At 43.6% G+C, this 21,069-nt stretch overlaps 1 protein-coding gene across 6 annotated transcripts in view; it reads right to left on the bottom strand.

Annotated features, from left to right (window-relative positions):
- Positions 1–21,069, bottom strand: part of HIVEP1 (HIVEP zinc finger 1) — a 257,685-nt gene that overhangs the window by 76,469 nt on the left and 160,147 nt on the right. For all 6 annotated transcript variants that reach the window (XM_077492198.1, XM_077492200.1, XM_077492202.1 and 3 more), the window contains one exon: positions 5,268–5,321. In XM_077492198.1, the coding sequence (XP_077348324.1) occupies positions 5,268–5,321 (54 nt within the window). The remainder of the gene's footprint in view (positions 1–5,267; positions 5,322–21,069) is intronic.

The following is a 21,069-nucleotide window of genomic DNA, read 5'->3' as shown; positions in this document are numbered from 1 at the left end:
CTGGCATACACACGGCCGGATTGTCCGCCGAAATGCGAGTCCGGCGGGAAGATTGGAGTGTAACACGGCATTCTAAGTCTGCCGTACTTTCGGGTCAAAAAAGTATGCCGGAGGCTACACACGGGGGGATTGTCCGGCGGACTTGAGTTTGCCGGACTTTTCCACCCGCTTGTTTGATCGTGTGTACGCGGCATAATGAGCATCTGTGGGCATCCTCAAACAGAAGGTGGAGGAGCGTAAGACCTCTAACATCCACCAGCTCCGTGATGTCATCATAGAGGAGTGCAGGAGAACTCCAGTGGCAACCTGTGAAGCTCTGGTAAACTCCATGCCCATAAGGGTCAAGGCAGTGCTGGAAAATAATGGTGGTCACACAAAATATTGACACTTTGGGCCCAATTTAGACATTTTCACTTAGGGGTGTACTCACTTTTGTTGCCAGCGCTTTAGACATTAATGGCTGTGTGTTGAGTTATTTTGAGAGGACAGCAAATTTACACTGCTCTACAAGCTGCACACTCACTACTTTACATTGTAGCAAAGTGAAATTTCTTCAGTGTTGTCACATGAAAAGATAAAATAAAATATTTACAAAAATGTGAGGGGTGTACTCACTTTTGTGAGATACTTTAACGGAAGAACTGCTTTTTGATCAGAAAAGACACATGCTCATTTTGTGATATGTCAGGAATTTACTCATGCAGACATATAAACTTAATGATAGGTTTACTCTAAGCCTTAGCACATTAAACTCATAGATTTCCAATATAGGAATCAAGGAGGTAACAGAAGGAATTGAGAAGATCCAAAGAATAAAAATATACAATGAAAATATCGCACTGGCCAGGAATGCTGGCTGCCGGCCTGCCATGACTCAAACAAATATGTCCAATTCATCTAAACTCAGCATATGTACAACTGTGTTTGTCTGCTATTGTCTTGACATAAGGCATATGATATAAGATAACATCTAAAAACGATCCAAATGTCTGCTTTAATTGGCAAGGACTATATCAGTATGCAAACTTTATCCGAGACATCCAACAACATGGTAAGGCCAGCCATAAAAGGAGCAAATTCTTTCCTGCAACCAAAGGTTGGATCTATCAACTTGGGTAGAGCCAGTCTGTCGGATTTTACATGTTATTACTGTATATCTTATATGCCATCACAGCCACTAGCAATAATCACTGTGTTCTCCCAACAGGGTAGGCCCCCCCCCCCCCCCCCCTGGAGAACACACTGTCTGTGTTGATGGGGGAATCACTCCCGTGGAACCACTGTGTTCTCCTGGTGGGGGGCGAGGGAAGCTGTCCCCGCTGGGAATGATTATTGCTAGCGGCTATAACAGCCACTAGCAATAATCGCATGTAAATCTGGCAGGTTGGTTGTACCCAAGTTGATTGATTCATCAACTTTGGTACATTCAACGTGCCAATACATTGTTCGACTCGTCTATGGCCGGGCTTAATGGTGGAGAGATTGTCAACAGGGATTCAAGAAAACCATGTAAACACATCAAATTAGTGCTGGTGCTGAGAAAAATACAGAGACTGCCAATGAAATTGCCAATTGCCTGGTTGGCATTTGGATCTTCTGGCTTCAGCACTTTGAACTCAGTTGCTAACTTGAACAAGCATGCAGATGATAAATTGTGACATTTTATGCTGGCTCAATAGCAGTGACTGTGAGCATAGGCCATGGGTGCTCAACCTGTGGCCCTCCAGCTGGTACGAAAGTCCCATCATGTTTCTGCCTTTGGGAGTCATGCTTGTAGCTATCAGCCTTGCAATGCATCATGGGACTTGTAGTTCCACAACAGCTGGAGGGCCACAGGTTAAGCACCCCTGGTGTTGGCAATGGCAGTCTTCATATTTCTCTGAGCACAAATATCCTTCAAAAGAGTAAGCATTTTCAGTGCAGTACCCTTACTAATCAGTGTCCCTGCAGCATGTGCGTAAAGCTAAATAGGGAGTCTGTACCATTTTTGAAGTAGTTAGTCTCACTGCAACCTATGGATCTCACATTTTTGGGAACATCCTTGTGAGGAAGAGGTTGATCCTGGCAGCCACTGAAGTTCATATAATATGGATTTAGAGTAGGTTGTCTTCTTTATTGCCCAGACCCCAATTTATGATGCCCCTGCACTTGAGACCCGTTACTGGTTTGGAACCCTTATCATCAGGTAGTTCCTCCTTGAAGTGGAACAAAACTGTATCTGAAAATTTGATTTTATACATTTTTTATATTCAAAGCAAACCCATCCATCCATGCATTACTTGGTTAAGAATAAGAAATCACTTTGAAAAACACCCCACCCTAGTTTTTCTAGCTGTGACCATCTTGCAGGGTCGGACTGGGAATAAAAACCAGCCCTGGAAAAAATTTCACACCAGCCCTACAGCATTATCATACCAGCCCAACAGCATAGCGTCATTATTTTCTTGTTCATGAAAGGGAAAACCATACATTTTAAGCACATTTGATGAAGAATGTATTATATATAGATATGAAATCACATAGGGCTTTATTTTTACATATATATATATTTTTTCAAATTCCAGTTAAAAGTGGTCAATCATCAAGGGGAACCCCAGGAACTCAGAACGTGGGGGGGGGGGCGCTTTCTGCAGAAAGAATATACTAAAGTAAGGAGGGAGGGTTACTAATATAAGGGGGAAACCCTTTATATCGGTGTCCCTTACATTATCATATTCACGTCCCCTTACGTCAGTGAACCCCCCGACTGGCCTGGCGGCGCGGTCACTGACCTCCTCTCAGGTGCACTGTGCAGGGCTCAGTCAGTTGGCTCCAGCTCAGTGGCACTGGTTTTATCCCATAGTCTCCTCTCCACAGTCCACACAAGTCTGACTTCTCCCATGACTCCCATCCCGGCGGCGCTCCCACTCTTGACTCCTCTCCAGACTCCCTCAGAGACTGCAGACATGATACAGGAGATGGTCAGAGACTGCAGACTTGATGCAAAAGCTGAATGCAGCCTCACCAGTGCCCATCAAATGCAGCCTCACTGTCCCCATCAATGCAGCCTCACTGTCCCCATCAATGCAGCCTCACTGTGCCCACCAAATGCAGCTTTACTCTGCCTGTGAATTCAGTCTCACTGTGCCCACAAATGCGGCCTCACCGTGCCCACCATTGCAGCCTCACTGTGCCCACCATTGCAGCCTCACTGTGACCATCAATGAAGCCTCGCTGTGCCCATCAATGCAGCCTCACTGTGCCCATCAATGCAGCCTCACTGTGCCCATCAATGCAGCCTCACTGTGCCCATCAATGCAGCCTCACTGTGCCCATCAAATGCAGCCTCACCGTGCCCATGAAATGCAGCTTTACTGTGCCGTGAATGCGGTCTCACTGTGCCCATGAATGCAGCCTCACTGTGCCCATCATTGCAGCCCCTCCTGTGCCCCATGTACCAGTCTGCAGTCCCTGTCTGTGGGAAGGTGTGTTGTTGATGCTTGGTACGGTACCTTGCATTCCAGCAGGATATCCATGACGGCCAGCAGCAGGCAGGGTCTGTTCTCGTTTTGGATGGAGACGGTGCTCCTTCCAGAGGATCTGTTTGCTGTGAGATTGAGTGGTCCCTGGCCACCTGCACCTTCAGCCATCCTCATTTTCCGGCCCCAGTCAGCCTGTCCCCTGGTTCTGGGGAAGCGGAGAGCACTGGGTGGGAGTTGGAGAGAAGGGGAGCAGAGAATACTGGTGGGGTTGGAGAACACATGGGTGGGGGCAAAGAGCAATGGGGAGTGTGGGGTGGCAAAGATCACTAGGGGGGCAGAAAAACAGTGGTGGAGAGCATGGGGGCTGGAGAGTACTGGAGGGGTACAAAGAGCAGGAGGGAGAGCTTGAGAGCACCAGTGGGGGCCAGAAAGAACAGGGGTGGAAAGCACGGGGGACTGGATAGCACTATGGGGGGGTGGAGAGCACTGGCAGGGTTGGAGAGCACATGGGTGGGGGCAAAATGCAGGGGGGAGTGGAGAGTACATGGGTGGGGAGTGGAGAGTGCTGGAGGGGAGCCCAAAAAAATAGGAGTGGAGAGCACAGGGGTTAGAGAGCACTGGGGTACTGGAGAGCGATGGGTGGAGCTTGAGAGCACCAGGGGGCCAGAAAGAACGGGGTGGGGAGAATGGGGGACTGGGGAGCACTGGGGTGGGGCTGGAGAGTGATGGGGAGAGCTGGAGAGCACTGGGGGGTGAGAAAGAACATGGGGTAGAGCACTGGGGGAGCAAAGAACAGGGGGGAGAACACTGGGGGGAGTGGAGAGCACTGGGGGGAAAGAACGGGGGAGAGCAAGAACAGGGTGGGGGAGCGGAGAGCACTGGGGGGAAGAACAGGGGGAGAGCACTGGGGGGGGTAGAGAGCGGGGGGAAGAATGGGGGGAGCACTGGGGGGGAGAGCACGAACGGGGGGAGAGCACGAACAGGGGGGGAGCACTGGGGGGAGTGGCTCTTCTGGCATTGCCACAATAGGCTAAATGGATGGGTGCCTGTCATGCAGCAGGAGAGTATCATACACTAGCAAAACTTCTGCAATGTTTTTTTTTCTACACTCTTGATGCAGAAAGTAAGGGTTCAATCTGTTGGGTTTTTGTTGTGGTCCGTGTGCCTATTGTGGAGACTTTTCCCTGTCCCATTGAATCTCAGTTTTTCTGGAGTTGTCTGGAGTGCACTCCCCACATATTCAGAAAGGAGAAAAAGAAATTTAGCTCACAGCAAAACAGTACCTTAATTTGGACAGGAAAAGAGGAGAAATTTCCCCAAAGGGGCACACTGATAAGTTTTGCCTGGAGAATTTAAACTTGTTCTCAATGTATGTTTTTGTAATGATAACAATTTATATCGAAAGTCCATAAAGATTGAAAATGGAAGTCCTATTTGGCCTGCCACCTTCTGTATCTAGCTATTGGCCAGTAAGGTGGTCATAAAAAAGCACAAATCGTAAGCCACAGAAAATGTTCCAGCTACCTGACCTCTAGGTTTCTAAATTGCATGACTTCCATTCAAGAAAGTTCCTTTATATTTTCAAAATGATATATAAATGCTTGCTGAATACAATGCTCTTCAGACTAGTATTTGCAAGCTAATGCTGAAAAATGACTTTATGTTCTTGGCCTTACAGAAAAGAAAATACACATTACACTGAACCCGAAACCTATCTAAAAATGCAAAGGTACAAATGTAAGCTTTAGTAAGTATTTACACTTCGGTTTTAGAATATAAAGGGAAACATTCCAATATTGTAATTACCTTTTTGAGATTCTTCTGGAGTGTTAAGCTTCTTCTGTGCCTCTTCTATTTTATCTAATATAAAAGAAAAACATAAAAACATCACTGTAATAAAATAAAACAGTTATCTATAAAAAAAAAATACTAAAGAGTTTACACAAAATAATCAGAACATAGCACAATCATATACTATGGTGAAATAATTAAAAATGTGGAAACTTGATTTAAAAGAAAAGTGTGGATTTTAACAAAAAAAATAAAATAATTTACATTGTTTCTTTGTTGTAGCATGCAGGTCCTGATGACGTTATTGATGCAAAACATGTTGAGCATGAGGCACCTCTCCATCAAGTTACTAGTTTCACTTAATTGATATTGAGTCATTTTGACCATCTCCCTAATTGATGTGTATATGTTCAATGCTCATATATGTTTCAATGCCCATACCTGCTGGCCAGAAGATGCGTAAGAAATATCTGAACTGGCACAGGCAAATCTATACATTAAATAGTTAGAAAATAGGTAATGTTATGGTTATTAAAACTGTGGTAAACAATGGGAAAAATAAAAAAAAGGTCTCCTGCAAGTTAATGTCATAATGTGCAAGCATGTATCACATGAAGTCCAATCGTGACGAAATCGGTTGGGCAAGGATATACTGAGCAGTCACTGCAAGCCTTTTACTATTGTGCTGCAGCTTTTATCTATTTTTTCAAGCACCAACTTTTATCCTCTTTTTGAGTGCATTGCTCTTCCAATAAATATACCCTAAGGGTTTTTACACTATTTGGAGCCCTCTGTTTATTTTGGGTATTGCTGGGTGCCCGGATGATTCGTACCTAGTGCGGGAAGGATGGCTAGGGAGACAGACATCATCTGCCTTACGGGCTTTCCGGGACACACTACAGCTGATACACCTCATTGTGGTTTTGACCTTCCATAATAGAAGGCCCACCTGTTTCGGTAAGGGTACATCCTAACTTCAGAGTTGGTGATGTCACATGGTGGAGGATTTGTCTGGAGTGTTCATATACAAGTACTTGATTCACTACTTCACTGCTTTGCCTTTTATAATTGTATTTTTGTCACTTGGACCGTTTCCAGTACAATTTGGACTTTTTTTTGTCATTTTAGAATTTATAGTGCAACTTTCTCTGTTTCATTGTTATTGTGTCATATTTCACATGTTATTGTTGCTGCTTTTGCCAGTTCATATACACAAGCACAGTATTGTTTTTTCTTATGCATCACATACTAGCACATTAATAAAGACTTATGCTGCATACACACGACTGGACTATTTGACAGCAAAACAATTCGATTGTGTGTGGGCTCCATCAGACCTTTGCTTGCCAAAAATCCGGCGGACTTTAGAAATAGAACATGTTTTAAATTTTCCCACCGGAACTCCGCCGGACCGAGAAATTAGTTTGTGTGTATGCTGATCCGACGGACAAAAAACAACACTAGGGCAGCTATTGGCTACTGGCTATGAACTTCCTTATTCTAGTTCGGTCGTACGTCATCATGTTTGAATCCATCGGACTTTGGTGTGATTGTGTGTGGCCAAGTCCCCTTTGACACTGAGGTGCTTTGCAGGAGGTACAGCTCTAAAAATAGCACCTGCAAAGCACCCTGAAACAGCCGCTGCTTTGTCTCCAATGTCAAAGCCCCGAGGGCTTTCACACTGGATCGGTGCTCTGACAGGACGGTAAAAAAAATCCTGCTAGCAGCATCTTTGGAGCAGTGAAGGAGCAGTGTATACACCGCTCCTGCCCATTGAAATCAATGGGGCACCATGGCTATACCGCCGGCAAAGCGCCTCTGCTAAAAATAGCGGCGCTTTACCGCCGACTCACCTCCCGCCCCAGTGTGAAAGGGGCCTTAACCTAAAACAATGTGCTTTCACCACTGCCAGAGTTTCCATCTTCACCCGGTCTTCCTTTTAGGTTTGCAGGCTCTGGCCATTTGAACTCTCTCACATGTGCATGGCAGTTGCAGTCGTGGCACAGCACTTTCAACAGTCGGCACACTTGAGTATGCAGTCCATTCAGAGAGCGGTAATGCATGTGCCGATGAAATGCATGTGCCGATGACATGCATATATCACCTAAATGGTGCACTCTTGGGAAATATTCATTTTAGCTACAGGTATGCTTTTTTTATTTTTTTATTTTTTTAAGGTAAAAGTGACAAAGCTACTACCACTTTAAGAAAGTTGTAAAAACCAACAATTGAGTTCATAGACTGTCATTCAAAGCAAGTGAAGTTTCCTAGTAAAAGTCGAAAAAAAGAAAAAAAAAGCTGGATTCATGTCAGGACAAAGTTAGATCACATACATTCTTCCAAAATCAAGCTGCAGAAACCAGTCACACCTCACAGAAACCCATCTGGCAGTATTGAAAAAAATGAATAAAACTAACAGAGAATGTCCTCAGGTGACAGCCTGCAGCCCTCTGCTTACACTCTTCAAGCATTCCAAATTTGCTTGCTTGTTCACAATAGCTCACAGCATTTTACTTTGGGGATTACTGTCCGCTATGTACCTGCGGTGAGGGGAAGTGGTCTTAGCGCATCATACTGTTTACATTTTTTCTTCTATTTTATTTATTTTTTCACTTTATTGAAGTGTCGCAAAAGGACACTTCATTAAATGAATGCACCACAGTTGAGTTATAGTGCAGTGCAGCGAGTTGTGTTGCAAAAAAAAAAAGCATGTCTGCATCTTCCACACTGCACCTCATATCACAATGGCAATGTAGTGTGAAGAGGGCAAATAGAAAACATTTTTATTTATGTTCCCTAGCAATGATTCGTGTTTTTCTTGTGCAGAAAAAGCACGGTGTGCACAGGCCCTTAGGCTGGATTCACACCTATGCCGTTTTAGTGCTTTTTGCATTTTGCAGATTTGCACTACAGTCCATTCAACATTGTTTTCTATGCAATATGTTCTGTAGTCCAAATATGCAAAATGCAAAAAGCACTAAAAATGCATAGGTGTGAATCCAGCCTTACTGACTATTTTTGTTTTACTTAAAAAGTATAGTGGAATGCCAATGCATTACAATGTTTAGGAACAGAGGACAACATCTCATGGTTGTATGTCAACATCTTTAATTGTTATGTAAAATTAAAATCTAAAACTAACTTGTTTTGTTCAGTTTTGGATTTAGATAAGAATTATATTCCTTTTACTGCTAGCCTGGACTCTTTTAAAAAAAAAAAATACAGCCTATTTATTTGAATGGGCTACCACACCTGTGAAATGCAAGAAAATCATCCCTGCAATACTCTGGATATCTCAGCTCGCATGGCAACCGCGAGTACAGAGCGGTTCCCAGTGTGGGCGACGTACCTTTAGGAATAAGGGCACCTGCCTGCGGGTCCCATATTTCACAGCTGTGGGATATATGTATACACACTTTTTATTTTCTATTTTCTAAGTAATCACATGACCTCTGTTCTCAGCTGCATAAGGGGGACTTGAAGAGTTCGGGGCAGAGAAGCAGCAGTACACCGATCTTCCCAGGGAATGGCTGTGCAGGGGGGGAATGTTGGCACAAGTTTTGGCCATTAAAGGACAGCCAGGCTGTGCTCCCAGCACAACCAGGAAACTAACAAAGCTGAGACAGATGTGTTCTCAATCCCTAGCGTGGATGTGCACTCATGCCTAGCATGGTTGTTTGATATTGGACTGGTGGTATCACCAAATATTTCACACAAAGGAAGCAATAGAAAGAGAACATGATAATCTTTAATGAATGTATGTGGTACAACAGGCCCACCAGGAATATGAAACGTTGGGGTAACATATTCTTTAGTATATACCTTTTTGCACAAAACTTCCACATGTGCCATCTTAGTGGGGTAAGACAAAAAAATTTAGACCATCAAAGCCAATGCAAGGCTGTGCCAAGAAGCAGAGTTGGCATAAATAGCAACCTGCATATTTATTAAAAAAAAAAAAAAAAAAAAAAAAAAACATGAAGCCAATAAAGTAACAGGTCCATTTGTGTAATGCGAATATGCTGTAGTAATTTCTGAAATTATAAAAAAAAGCCATTGTATAATCTCAGAAACACCCAAACCTTTGAGCAAATTCTAAATATCTGTATAAGCTGGGCTTACCTGAACAGCTTGCTTTTGGAGTTGACATGGACTATTATAGATAGGCAACTCCTATCCTCATATTGATTAGTGGTTCCAAATTAATAACTACTGCAGTAGGGAACAGACATGAAAGATACACTCAGCATCTTTCAAAATACTGTAACTGTTCTGCCTTATTGTGACGCAATTGAAGGTTTTTATACACAATACTTTTATGGTAACAAGGGGCGTAACATAGACAGACTAATTCTAATCAGGACTCAAACAAATGGGGGGCACAAGTGGTGTGTGCACAGTGAGTGCAGTGTGCAATACATACAAAATACATACAATTATATACAGAACTTACAAATTTCCTTTACAGGAGTTAAAATGGACCTGAACTCGAAACATCTAAAATTGTTTGTGTCTAAGCAAAATACCCTTGGTCATGAATTCCTCCTGAAAAAAAAAAAAGTTGTGCAATCCCTGTGCCTACAGCCTCATAGCTGTATATAGTGTAAGAGCATTTTAACCACTGTTTGAGCTTGCTAGTTTCACGAGATTTGGAGCTAGATTTGTGCTGCAGACTGTTATCCTTGCCGGAGAGAAATCTGCATAGTAGGACCTCCCATGCAAGGATTTCTCTGCCGCTGCTTTATCCATTATTTGAATTTTTGCTTTCTGCACCTCTCCTGCTGCTGCTTGATTACTTGCCCGGTGTCATCAGGCCACTAGACACAAGGGGGTGAGGGCAGCTCTCAGATTTCTTAGAGGAATAAAAACACTGCATCTACCAAAATAACCATCTAAATACAAAGACAATTGCTTTGATGAAGGCTTCTTAGCCGAAAAGTGGCAGCATATAGCCTGTAACCGTGTAACTAATAAAGTAAATTTATTCAAGAGCATCTGAGTTGCCAGCTTTCCTGATTTAAGTAAATACTAAGACAGTGCAAAACAAGGCATGGTAAGTCAGTAATCTGCAGTTCTTCTGCAGGAAGACCACATGCAATACTTGTGACCAGTCATTTGTCCTCTGCTTGTCTTTTTTTGGGTAGGGGCATCATGGAGTTCGGCAACACAGAACGGGCCCAGTGGGAAGGCAACCCAACCAGGAATACTCACAGCATGAAACAGCAATGTGTCAGTAGAAGTACTCCTCTGGCCTGGCTCGTTCGTACCCAAGTGGAGAGGCTTCCAGATAGAATGTTGTGTCCCTGCACATTCCCTACTCCTCAGGAACCTCTCCCTGTTGCTAAGCACTTTCCCTGAGAGACAGATGACCTGTTCCTATTATAGCCACACACGAAATGCGAGCAAAGCCTGTTAGCCAGGGTCTTAAATAGACTCTGTCTGACCCAAGATGACTTCCTAGACTTGGGTTGCCAGCACCCAACTGGATAGCTACCTCCTGTAATCCAAAAAACCATAAAGGAACCAAGTTCCTCTTGACTTCCTCTCACTCTGCAATGCTGCTACGGTTGAGCTCCACCTGCAGTGTAGAAAGCAGGCTGCATCTGCCTACAAACTTCTAGAGTACAGAACCTCTTTATTATGGATAGCCTACAAACATCCTAGTTTTGCTCTTTAGTTTGGGAAGTAAGCATCCGTAGTATTTATTCTTGATTCGCAGACACGCAATGCACATAATTTACATTTAATATCTATATATTATAAACTATGCTTCTCTCATCCAGAGCACTTTATTTTGTAGATGCCCTGACGTTAACAGGCCAGTAAGCAAAATGCAGTGCAATAACTAATGCTTTATGTGTTGTAAGAGATACAAATTATAATTCTCTCACCAATTGCACACTGAAAAATGCTGATTTTGTACAAAATCTAGAATTCCAATAGTAAACAAAATATTGCTCCATTACAGCTGAGCCATGAAAAGCAGCATATTGTCCTCCTTTATCACTTCATGTTCTGTGTGTCATGATGCAGGCAATTACATAAAAATCACTGCTTCTATATACAATACTATTTGCAGCTTTCAAATGTGTTAGTACCGGAGATAGTAGACCCAATGCATAATTCTGCTCCAACAGGCGCAATCACTAACTGCATTTCTTTTTTAAACCACAGATTGAGGTCAGTGAAAATCTATACATTCTGGGAAATACAGGTATTTCATATGGGATTTTGGAAATGTGAAATACAATATAAATAACTTGTGTACAAATGTTCTATTTATAATTATTTTAAAGTGGAATACAAAGGAAGTATATATAAAACGAAATTTATTATGATATATGGAAATCTCTACATACAACCATGTGCCTTTTTGAATGAAAAAAAAAGTTCACCCAGAGCAGCTGGGGTTCAAACCTGCACCCGGGGCCGCAACCACCTGAACAGAAAAATGTATGCAGATGCCATTAATCCTAATGGCAGGCCACAAGCACTGGAAATCGCCCCTGCACTAAAGGTCGCACTGCTCTTGTGGTTCCCATGCAGGTTGCAATTTCTAAATTGTTGCAGGGGCCTTTTCTCTGCATTTCAGAAGGCACAGCAGTTCATTCAGATGAGTGGGCTGCTGTGCCCACGCAAAGTGCAGCTTATATGTGTGAATCTAGAATACGGCAAAAAAATAGCGATTTCCCCCTGCATGAAAGTCTTTTTTTGTACGATACCAGATCAAACGATTTTTGTTTAATCAGTACAGTTGTTGTTTGAAAATACACTACAACACGACATCACTTCCGATTTTTTATTCTGTTGTACGAGAATTTTTGTAACTTTAGTAAACTCATGTTTGATATATACGACTAGCAAGCAACAAAAAAATCAAAAAAAACGACAAACAGTTTTTCGGATTTTCGGATTGTGTGTACAAGGCTTGAGAGGCTCCTGTGACATTTAGTGCTGGGACAGACGGTTGCCAATGATAGCTAGGGTTCAGAATTAAGCCAAGGAGCTGAAAACGATCACCTCCAGGAAGGCTGATCCTTCTATAGGTTGCTGTATAGGAGTGCGCTGTAGAGGGGAATGTAAACACAACCCTTCCACAAAATATTCACACTGGAAGTATAGTGACACCACACATCAGGGCTTGTTGCAGCTTGGTGCAGCAGTATATCACTGCTATAGTGATCTATGGATGGCTAATTGCAGCTAACAAAAAATTCCTATTAGAAGTGATTTCTTGCAGTAGAGCTTCATGGGGTGTGTTTGGATCTGGTTTCCACTGATCACATTCCTCAATGTGATCAATTATTAAGCACAGGAGTGTGAAACACGTTTGCTAACCCTCTGTGGGTTGAGTGTGTGTGGCATGTCTTTTATTCTCATGTTTTCACAATAAAGGAGATGTTTTTACTTTCTGGAAGTGCTGCTACAGGCAGTCCCCGAGTTGCGAACAGGTTAGGGACTGCCTGTTTGTTCTTAAAGCGGAGGTCCACCCTAAAGTGGACCTTCTGCTCATTGGAATCCTCCCCCCCTCCGGCGCCACAATTGGCACCTTTCAGGGGGGAGGGGGGTGCAGGTACCTGTACAGTACAGGTATCTGCACCCACTTCCGGGATAGCTCTCTGCGGAAAGGGGCGTAGATCTACGCCCCTTTCCGAAAGTCCCCCACTGCCTGCAGGGAAACACACAGATCCCAGAGGCAGCGGGTCCATCCTTATTGCGCAGCGCGACTCGCGCATGCGCAGTAGGGAACCGGGAAATGAAGCCGAAAGGCTCCACTTCCTGATTCCCATACCCAAGATGGCGGCGGCGGCAGCACCCGAGAGACGATCGAGAGATCGGCTTCGGGTGCCGACATCGCGGGCGCGCTGGGCGGGTAAGTGTCCTTATTTTAAAAGTCAGCAGCTGCTGTATTTGTAGCTGCTGGCTTTTAAAAAAAAAAACGGCGGAACTCCCGGCGGACTCTCGCTTTAAGTCGGTTTTCGGACCCGCATGTACAGAACGGCATTTTCTGCTGTTTTCCAACGTCATTTTCCGATGTTTTCCCCCATTTTCCGAAGTGCCCTTCGGCGCCGCCTGCCATTCGTAAATAGGAGTTGTTCACAAGTCGGAGGTTCGTAACTCGGGAACTCCCTGCATTTCCTTCTCTCCTACTTGCATGACTGGGACCCAGGCAGGCATCCAGGATTTTCCCTCAGCAGCTCAGGATCTCACAGGGAAGCCTCTGGAGCGGTGATCACCCCACTTGTCTTTCTCAGCAGATACTGTATTTATGGCTGTTGACTTTGAATTATTTTTTTATGGGGGGGGGGGGAAGAGGACTGGAGCTCCTCTTTTAGGGGCTTTAGGGATTAAAAAGCATGGAGACATAACTGTATAAGTTTTGTCTTCATGCCTATAAAGCTGTCCATACATGACTCGTTTTTCTCTCGCTCAGCCAGTGGACAGAGTAAAAAAAAAAAAAAAAAAAAAAAAAAAAAAAAGGAAGGAGACTGAACAGATTTCACCATCCACACAATCAAAGCGGATGGGGGAATCCTGCTTCTCTGTCATGATATTCTGACAGCAGAAGAGTCAGCTGGACTCCTCTGCTGTCAGATTACGTTGATCAGTGCTGCAGCCTACTGGCTGCAAACCTAATAAATCAAATTTTCGAGCAAGTTAATTTATCCCTGCTGAACCGGATTAATTTTAATCCATCTATGAGCAGCTTTAGGAATAGCGTAGACTTGCTCCTATTCCCCATTATAAAAAAAAACACAACATGTACACAGACCAAACAAAACTCCGAAATGGACTATAACCATTTTCTATTCTAATAAAACTAGTGTTGGCATGTGTTCTATTTTAAAATACATTTTTATCCCTATTTTATGTTTTAGTGACAATTATAAATACAGAAAAACCTTGGATTGTGAGTAATGCGGTTTACGAGCGTTTCGCAATACGAGCAGTTAAAAAAAAAAAAAAAAAAAAAAAAGAACCCTGACTGTTTGCGAGCTTTGTCTCGCAAGACGAGCAGCGTTCAAGCCTCTGGGGTGTGCAGTATTGCATTTGGCCATAGATGCAGGGGGCGCGGGTGATGCTCGGAGCTGCTCAGAGACACTTAGTTACTGAGTGTCTCTGAGCGGCTGTGATCGTCTCCAAGTGTTTCTGAGTGTCTCCAGTGACCCCACCCACCTCTGGCCACATGCACTAGCAGTGACACTGGAACAAATTCTCTGAGTTTCCGTTGATTCTTATGGGGAAACTCTATATGATATAGGAGTGCTTTGGATTACAAACATTCTTCTTGAACAGATTATGCTTGTAATCCAAGATACTACTGTACAACAACATAGGGGATCATTTTGGAAAGGGCAGGAGACTATGATCTATTGATTGTAGATGTGATTGGTGCTTTTTGCAGTCTGCTCGTATTACTAAATAGACCATGTGCACTATTCTAGGTCAGCAGAAAGAAACAAATCCCTTAAAACTGCTTCTTGTTTTTCTACTTGGTTCTAACTCCAACCAACAGTAAATGTATCCATATAGTGCAGTCCACGGGCAGAAAATCAGATCATAAGTATGACTGAGTAGGAGAGAACAGTATATAAGCAGATGTACTTTTCACTGCTGAAATATCTTGGAAGGCAAACGTGTAAACTGGCATTATTGTAAATGTCTGGCATATACAGCATGGCTAGCTGCCACATCATTTGTAACAACACAAAGGAACATAACTAAAGAAAGCAAGGACTGGCGCTGCTGTATTATGTTTCCACACCTGGTAAAGGCTGGTGCAGTAATGCTAATGTGCAAAGCATGTGAGGTCACCCTGTGTGACCACAGATTAGTGCTGAATATGTTGCAAGCGGTCATGCTGATGTTAATCTCATTGCAAAGCCCAGACAGCCACTTAATGCATTTCTTCGTAACAGTTCTTGTAGCTGACACAGGACTCCGGATTCTAGGAAACACAGGTGACTCACACATCTAAATTGCCTTCCCGATTCAGGTTATTAGTCTACTAAATCCCACATGTGGCACAGGCATAAAAGATAATAAACTTCTGACTTGTTTCTGCAGCCTTGTAAACATATAGGCAATCATATGTGATAGTGCATGTCTAGTCTTTGCAAGGTGTTCATATATATATTTCTTACTACATACATGTTTTAATTGTAACCATCTTAAAGCGGACCTTCACCCTTTTCCACTACTTCCCTCCAATCCACCCCTCCTTTCATACTCCGCATGTATTACACAGTTTTTTTTGTTTTGCCTTTTTAAAATTTTTTTTTTTTTTTAGGTAAAAATGTCCATCCTCGTCTCCCCATGCACTTCACTTCCCCAAGCCTTAGATGAATGACGTGCACACTGCCCGCTGTGCCTCCTGGGATATGCACATCACATATCCCAGGAGGCATAGCCTTCCACTCAGAAAAGCAGGAGGGTGGGCCTATAGGTGTATTATCAGGAGACCTGCCAGGGACCAGGAACCAGGAAGAGCCGCTGTCTTGACGAATACTGTCCCCCGTCGGATAGCGTCCGCCCTGTCCTGCGCAGGACATGGAGACATCAAAGGTCTCCAAAGATGACCTGAGTCCAGGTTCAAGCCCCACCATCCAAGTGGACATAGAGTTAGAATAAAAATTTGCCGAGCAAAGTGAGGCTGTGCCCGAAGCGTGGCGAGCGAAGCAAGCCAGCGAGGGGCCCTGTTACTAAGTGCTATTTTACATCATCTACTGTATGTCCAATTGCATGGTGGAGCTTGAACCTGGCCTTTAGGGCAGAAGGTACTTTAAGTGTGCAGGCACCGTTCATCTTCTGAGACTTTCGTCGTCTCCTTCTCCTCTGTACTGCGCAAGCGCTGTGCCTGTGCAGCACGGGGCAGACACTATCCGATGGGGGGGACACTTCTCGGCAGAACACCGGTGGACCTCTCCATGACGTCAAAAAAGACATGGTGGTGCAGGACAGAGCTGTGGCCGGGCATGAGAATATCTCAGCGTGACACCACTGCATTGGGGAGCATCTAAAATCTGCAGATACCACCTTGAGGTAAGGGGGAGAGTGAAATAAAATAAAAAAATATGTGGGTGGTGGATCCTCCTAAACAAGGCTTTTGATGAAAACCTTAGGTACACACCTATGGGCATTTGAAAATGCCGTTTTATTCCAATTTTTCTACAGTAAATGACCTTTGATATTCCAGATCAGCAGATATCAATTCACATCACACAGAGCGATGAGATGTGGTCATAAGGACAGCCATTTCCAATACCTAATTGTCTTTCGATCACATGACATGCATGTTCCTGGATTTGACTGAATGCAATCATGAATAAGACATGTAAATATGTTTAGTCTGCGCTCAGTGGAGAACAGTAGCAGCTAGCACCAGAGGTTAAAACTGAACTCCAATTATTATTTTTTTTCACTAGAACTGAATGGAATGATCAGTCCTAGCATATATCATACCTCTGTACCATGTTGCTCTGTTGTCCCCAATACTCTGGGTTTAGTTGTGGCTTTTTACCATGTGGCAGTCTGTATCGTCTGATGTAGACTGAGTCTCTTCCCTAACTACTTCCTGCTGCATCACTAGCCTAAAACACACCCCTCTGTAGTCTTTCAGACTCTGCAAATGATGTAACTTCCTTCACAGCTCTGATGGTGAGTGGGATGGAATACATTCTAATTAGCATTCAGTCCCACTCAGTCACACCTACAGAAAGAGTCCAAATATCCCAAGTCTCGCCTCACAGATCACAGCTTAATTCAGAATCGCATAGGAAATGCCTTTATACACAGCCTGTTCTGAAAGCTAGCTGTGCTTCTGCTGGGCTGGATTGACTGGATCACAATTGGAATTCAGTCCTGCCCAGTTAAATTTGCTGGCCAGTGTGAACAGGGAGTTTCACCCCCAAGATCCTGCTCTCTCTGTGAAGTGATTCATTTACATATGAAGGAAACACCTTCATATTAACCTCCCATAGCCATTCTTCTATAGACTTGTAGTAAGCCATTATTCTTCGACATGCTGCAAGACAGAAATTACACATTTACACCTGCTTTGTAGCCTCAAGAGTGATCTGCATTCAGATCACTCTTTAGAGAGCATTTGATAGACGGTGAGAAGGAGTTGTATCACCTCTATTTTAACCCCCTAAATGCTGCAGTACTGCACTGTAAACATGCAAATGCGCAATTGCAGTGTGGCTCCATTCACTAGAATTGGTTGTGTCTGGCAGGCAGTAGTCCCCACCAAGCATAACAGGAGGTATAGTTCCCGTCACAGCCATGAGAAAAGCTGGGTCATGTGACAGGTATATATCGATTAGTAAAAAAGATACTTACGATTGAGTACTTTCAAGCATTTTTTCAGGTATATTTCAGGCATTTTGGCCTGTACTAACCCATCTCTACCCCTAGTGCTTTCTCTAGGCCAGTGATGGTGAACCTTGGCACCCCAGATGTTTTGAAACTACATTTCCCATGATGCTCAACTACACTTCAGAGTGCATGAGCATCAAGGGAAATGTAGTTCCAAAACATCTGGGGTACCAAGGTTCACCATCACTGCTCTAGGCTAAAACAAAAATTCCTGAAGATGGATTACACATGTAAAATGAATGCAATACGCTTCTAAAAATGCTTATAGATGCTCGCAAAAAACAGAAAACAACCTAAAAGTGGCTCTGCTTAGATGGCAATGCAGCCTAATTGAGTTTATTATTTGTTTTGTCGAGTACGCCTTTATTTTTTGTGTGCATAAAAGCCTAATGTCTAAGGATAATACACATCAATTAGACCATGCTGGTGCTCATCAAAACGTTCCAGGGAACTGGTTAAATATACAGAGTAGTTACAGATGTAGGTTTCGCAAGTGATGACGCTTGGCTGATCTGCATCTCAAACAACAAATAATTATTCTTTCCAATGTTCATAAATCAGAAGCAGAATGTGCCAGGTACCACCCCATACAGTAATTAGATTTAGCTAAACATGCATTAACTTTTCCTAAGAACTGTAAGCAGAATGGCATAATACTGTGTTTCTGTACAGATGGAAAGTTCCATCAAACAACCAGCCTATACACCACCTGGGTACACAAACGCATATACAATATACTACTATGGCCCATAGGGATCAAAAGAAAAGCCAATCACAGCTAACAAAATATTATATGCATTATATAAGTAATATAACGGCATTATAAATAGGTTTTTAAGATATTTTACAGCCTCTGAAACTATTTTGCATTGCAAATATTGTTTTAGCTAGCTTTGTTTCTAACAACTTGTGTATATAAAATGCATTCTTTGGTAGAAAGTTCCTAGCAATTGCTGATCAGCTGCTCATATGACAGGTTGTCAAAGAATATCTAATAAAAGAGACAGCTGCGACTCCCGAGCATTGTCCTTAAGCCCTAGAATTCTAGATATGTCACAAGGAAAGAACAATCCCGGAGTCTGATATTCAGAGCTAAGCCTTGGAGACATTTATATTGCCAGCACAAAAGTTGCCAGTTTACCCTTCAACTATGCCTAGGAAATTATTTCATTTCCTGTAATACGTAAGCTAAAGAGAGGACAGAGATGAGTTTTGCCGCATATCCAAATTGTGAATTGCTTGCAAGGGAAAAGGATTAGGGCTCTATACAGCAAGACATTAAAAAAAGGTGCTTTGTGCAATCCTGAACCCCCAGAGCTTCTCTAAATACTTGCCTAATATCATTTATTTTGCTAAAAGGTATAACAAAAGGGGCTTAGGGCAGTAATCAGTTTTCTCCACAATATTTACAAAGTAACCATACTGGCTGCGCCACATGCTGCAGGCACGTTAGTTTCAATCTCCCACTCCACCCGGCGGGCCTACTGGAAAACTGGGGGAATGAGGCCAGAATTCCACCCAGGCACTGGATGTGCTTACACATCTAGCCTGTATGTACACAGGTTCAAAATAACCTCCAAAACAAACTGTAAACGAATGTACTGTATTTATCGGCGTATAACATGCACTTTTTCCCCCTAAAATCAGGGGGAAATGGGGGGTGCATGTTATATGCCAATCCCCCGCTGTTGCTAGGGCTTTCTGCCGCCATCTGCGGCTTCTGTGTATTTTCGGCCGCATCCGGCCGTTCGCGGCTATCTTCAGCCGTTCTCGGCTATCTTCGGCCACACTCGGCCATTCTCGGCGGCTTTCGGAAAGCCGAAAGCCACCGAGAACGGGCGAAAATAGCCGAGAACGGCCGAAATGACCCAAAAGCCGACAAGAACGGCCGAGAACTACCGGCGCCATTTTTAAATGGCAAATGACTGACAAGGCTGCAAATGCAAGGCTGCAATGCAAGGCTGCAAATGACACTGACAAGGCTGCAATGCAAGGCTGCAAATGACACGGACAAGGCTGCAATGCAAGGCTGCAAATGACACGGACAAGGCTGCAATGCAAGGCTGCAAATGACACTGACAAGGCTGCATTGATGGGCATTTAAATGTAAGTTTTTTTCCTTAAACTTCCCTCCTAAAAGTTTTTTTCTTTTAAATTTCCTCCTAAACTTGGGGTGCGTGTTATACGCCAGCTCGTGTTATACGCCGATAAATATGGTATATCACGCCATTCGGAAATATTTATGTATTAAGCTGTGGCTTAAAAGAGTTGTAAAGGCAGAAGGTTTATCTGAATGCATCTAGATAAAAAAAACCTTGTGTAGCAGCCTCCCCAGTACCACCAAATTACTTCCCTGAGCCCCTTCTCTCCCCAGCGATGTCCACCAGAGTCTAATGCCCTGTACGCACGAGCAGAATTTCCGTCAGAAAAACCTGTTTTTTCCGACGGAATTCTGCTCAAGTTCTCGGAACTTTCGACTGTCAAGAACGCGGTGATGTACAACCCTACGACAAGCCGAGAAAATTAAGCATGCGTCAAATTGTTTCCGAGTATGCGTAGGAATTTTGCGTGTGGGAATTGCTACAGACGATCGGAACTTTTTCCGTCGGAAAAATAGAGAACCTGCTCTCAATCTTTTGCTGGCGGAATTTCCACCAGCAAAAGTCAGATGGAGCATACACACGGTCGGAATTTCCAACCAAAAGCTCACATCAGTCTTTTACTGGTGGTAGTTCCGATCTTGTGTACGGGGCATAAGCCATCCAGGACGCTCCTCCTGATTGGCTGAGACACAGCAGCAACACCATTGGCTCCCGCGGCTGTCATAGTCAGTCAGCCAATCAGGGGAGAAAGGGGGCAGGGCCAGGTCAGGGCTTCATGTCTGGATGGATACACGGAGCTCTGACTCAGTTCGGGTGACCCCATAGAGAGCTGCTGGCTGAAGGGGCACTCGATAGGAGGGAGAGGCCAGGAGCAGCAAAGAGGGACCCGAGAAGAGGAGGATCTGGGCTGCTCTGTGCAAAACCAACTCCACAAGGGAGGTAAGTAGAACATGTTTGTTATTAAAAAACAAAAAAAAACCCACAAGCCTTTACAATCACTTGAATGTATTAAGACAATTTTTTTAAATACTTTCTAAATTAAATATGTGGTTTCGTTTTAAAAGATTGGTTATATCTAAGGGCTAGTTTACACTTGCTTTAAAATATGGCTTTGGGCATGTTTTGTTAAAGCTCTGTGAATGCCAGTCAAAGCCCCATCACTAAATAAAATGGTTAGCCTACAGTCCTGTTTACACCTTGCTTTTGCTTGATGCTTCGATGAGGCTTCGGTGGGGCTTCAAGCAAGCTTTGCCATAGACATCTGAGGAGGCTTTGAAGACGCTTTGAAGCACCACTAAAGCTACATGGGATATCATTTTTGAAACTAAGTCAAAGCA

The sequence above is a fragment of the Lithobates pipiens genome, unplaced genomic scaffold, assembly GCF_037356315.1.
Source record: "Lithobates pipiens isolate NorthernLeopardFrog02 unplaced genomic scaffold, aLitPip1_a1.2 Scaffold_19, whole genome shotgun sequence".
Classification (NCBI taxonomy): Eukaryota; Metazoa; Chordata; class Amphibia; order Anura; family Ranidae; genus Lithobates; species Lithobates pipiens.
Note: the sequence above shows the minus strand (reverse complement) of the source record. Positions and strands in the feature narration are given on the sequence as shown.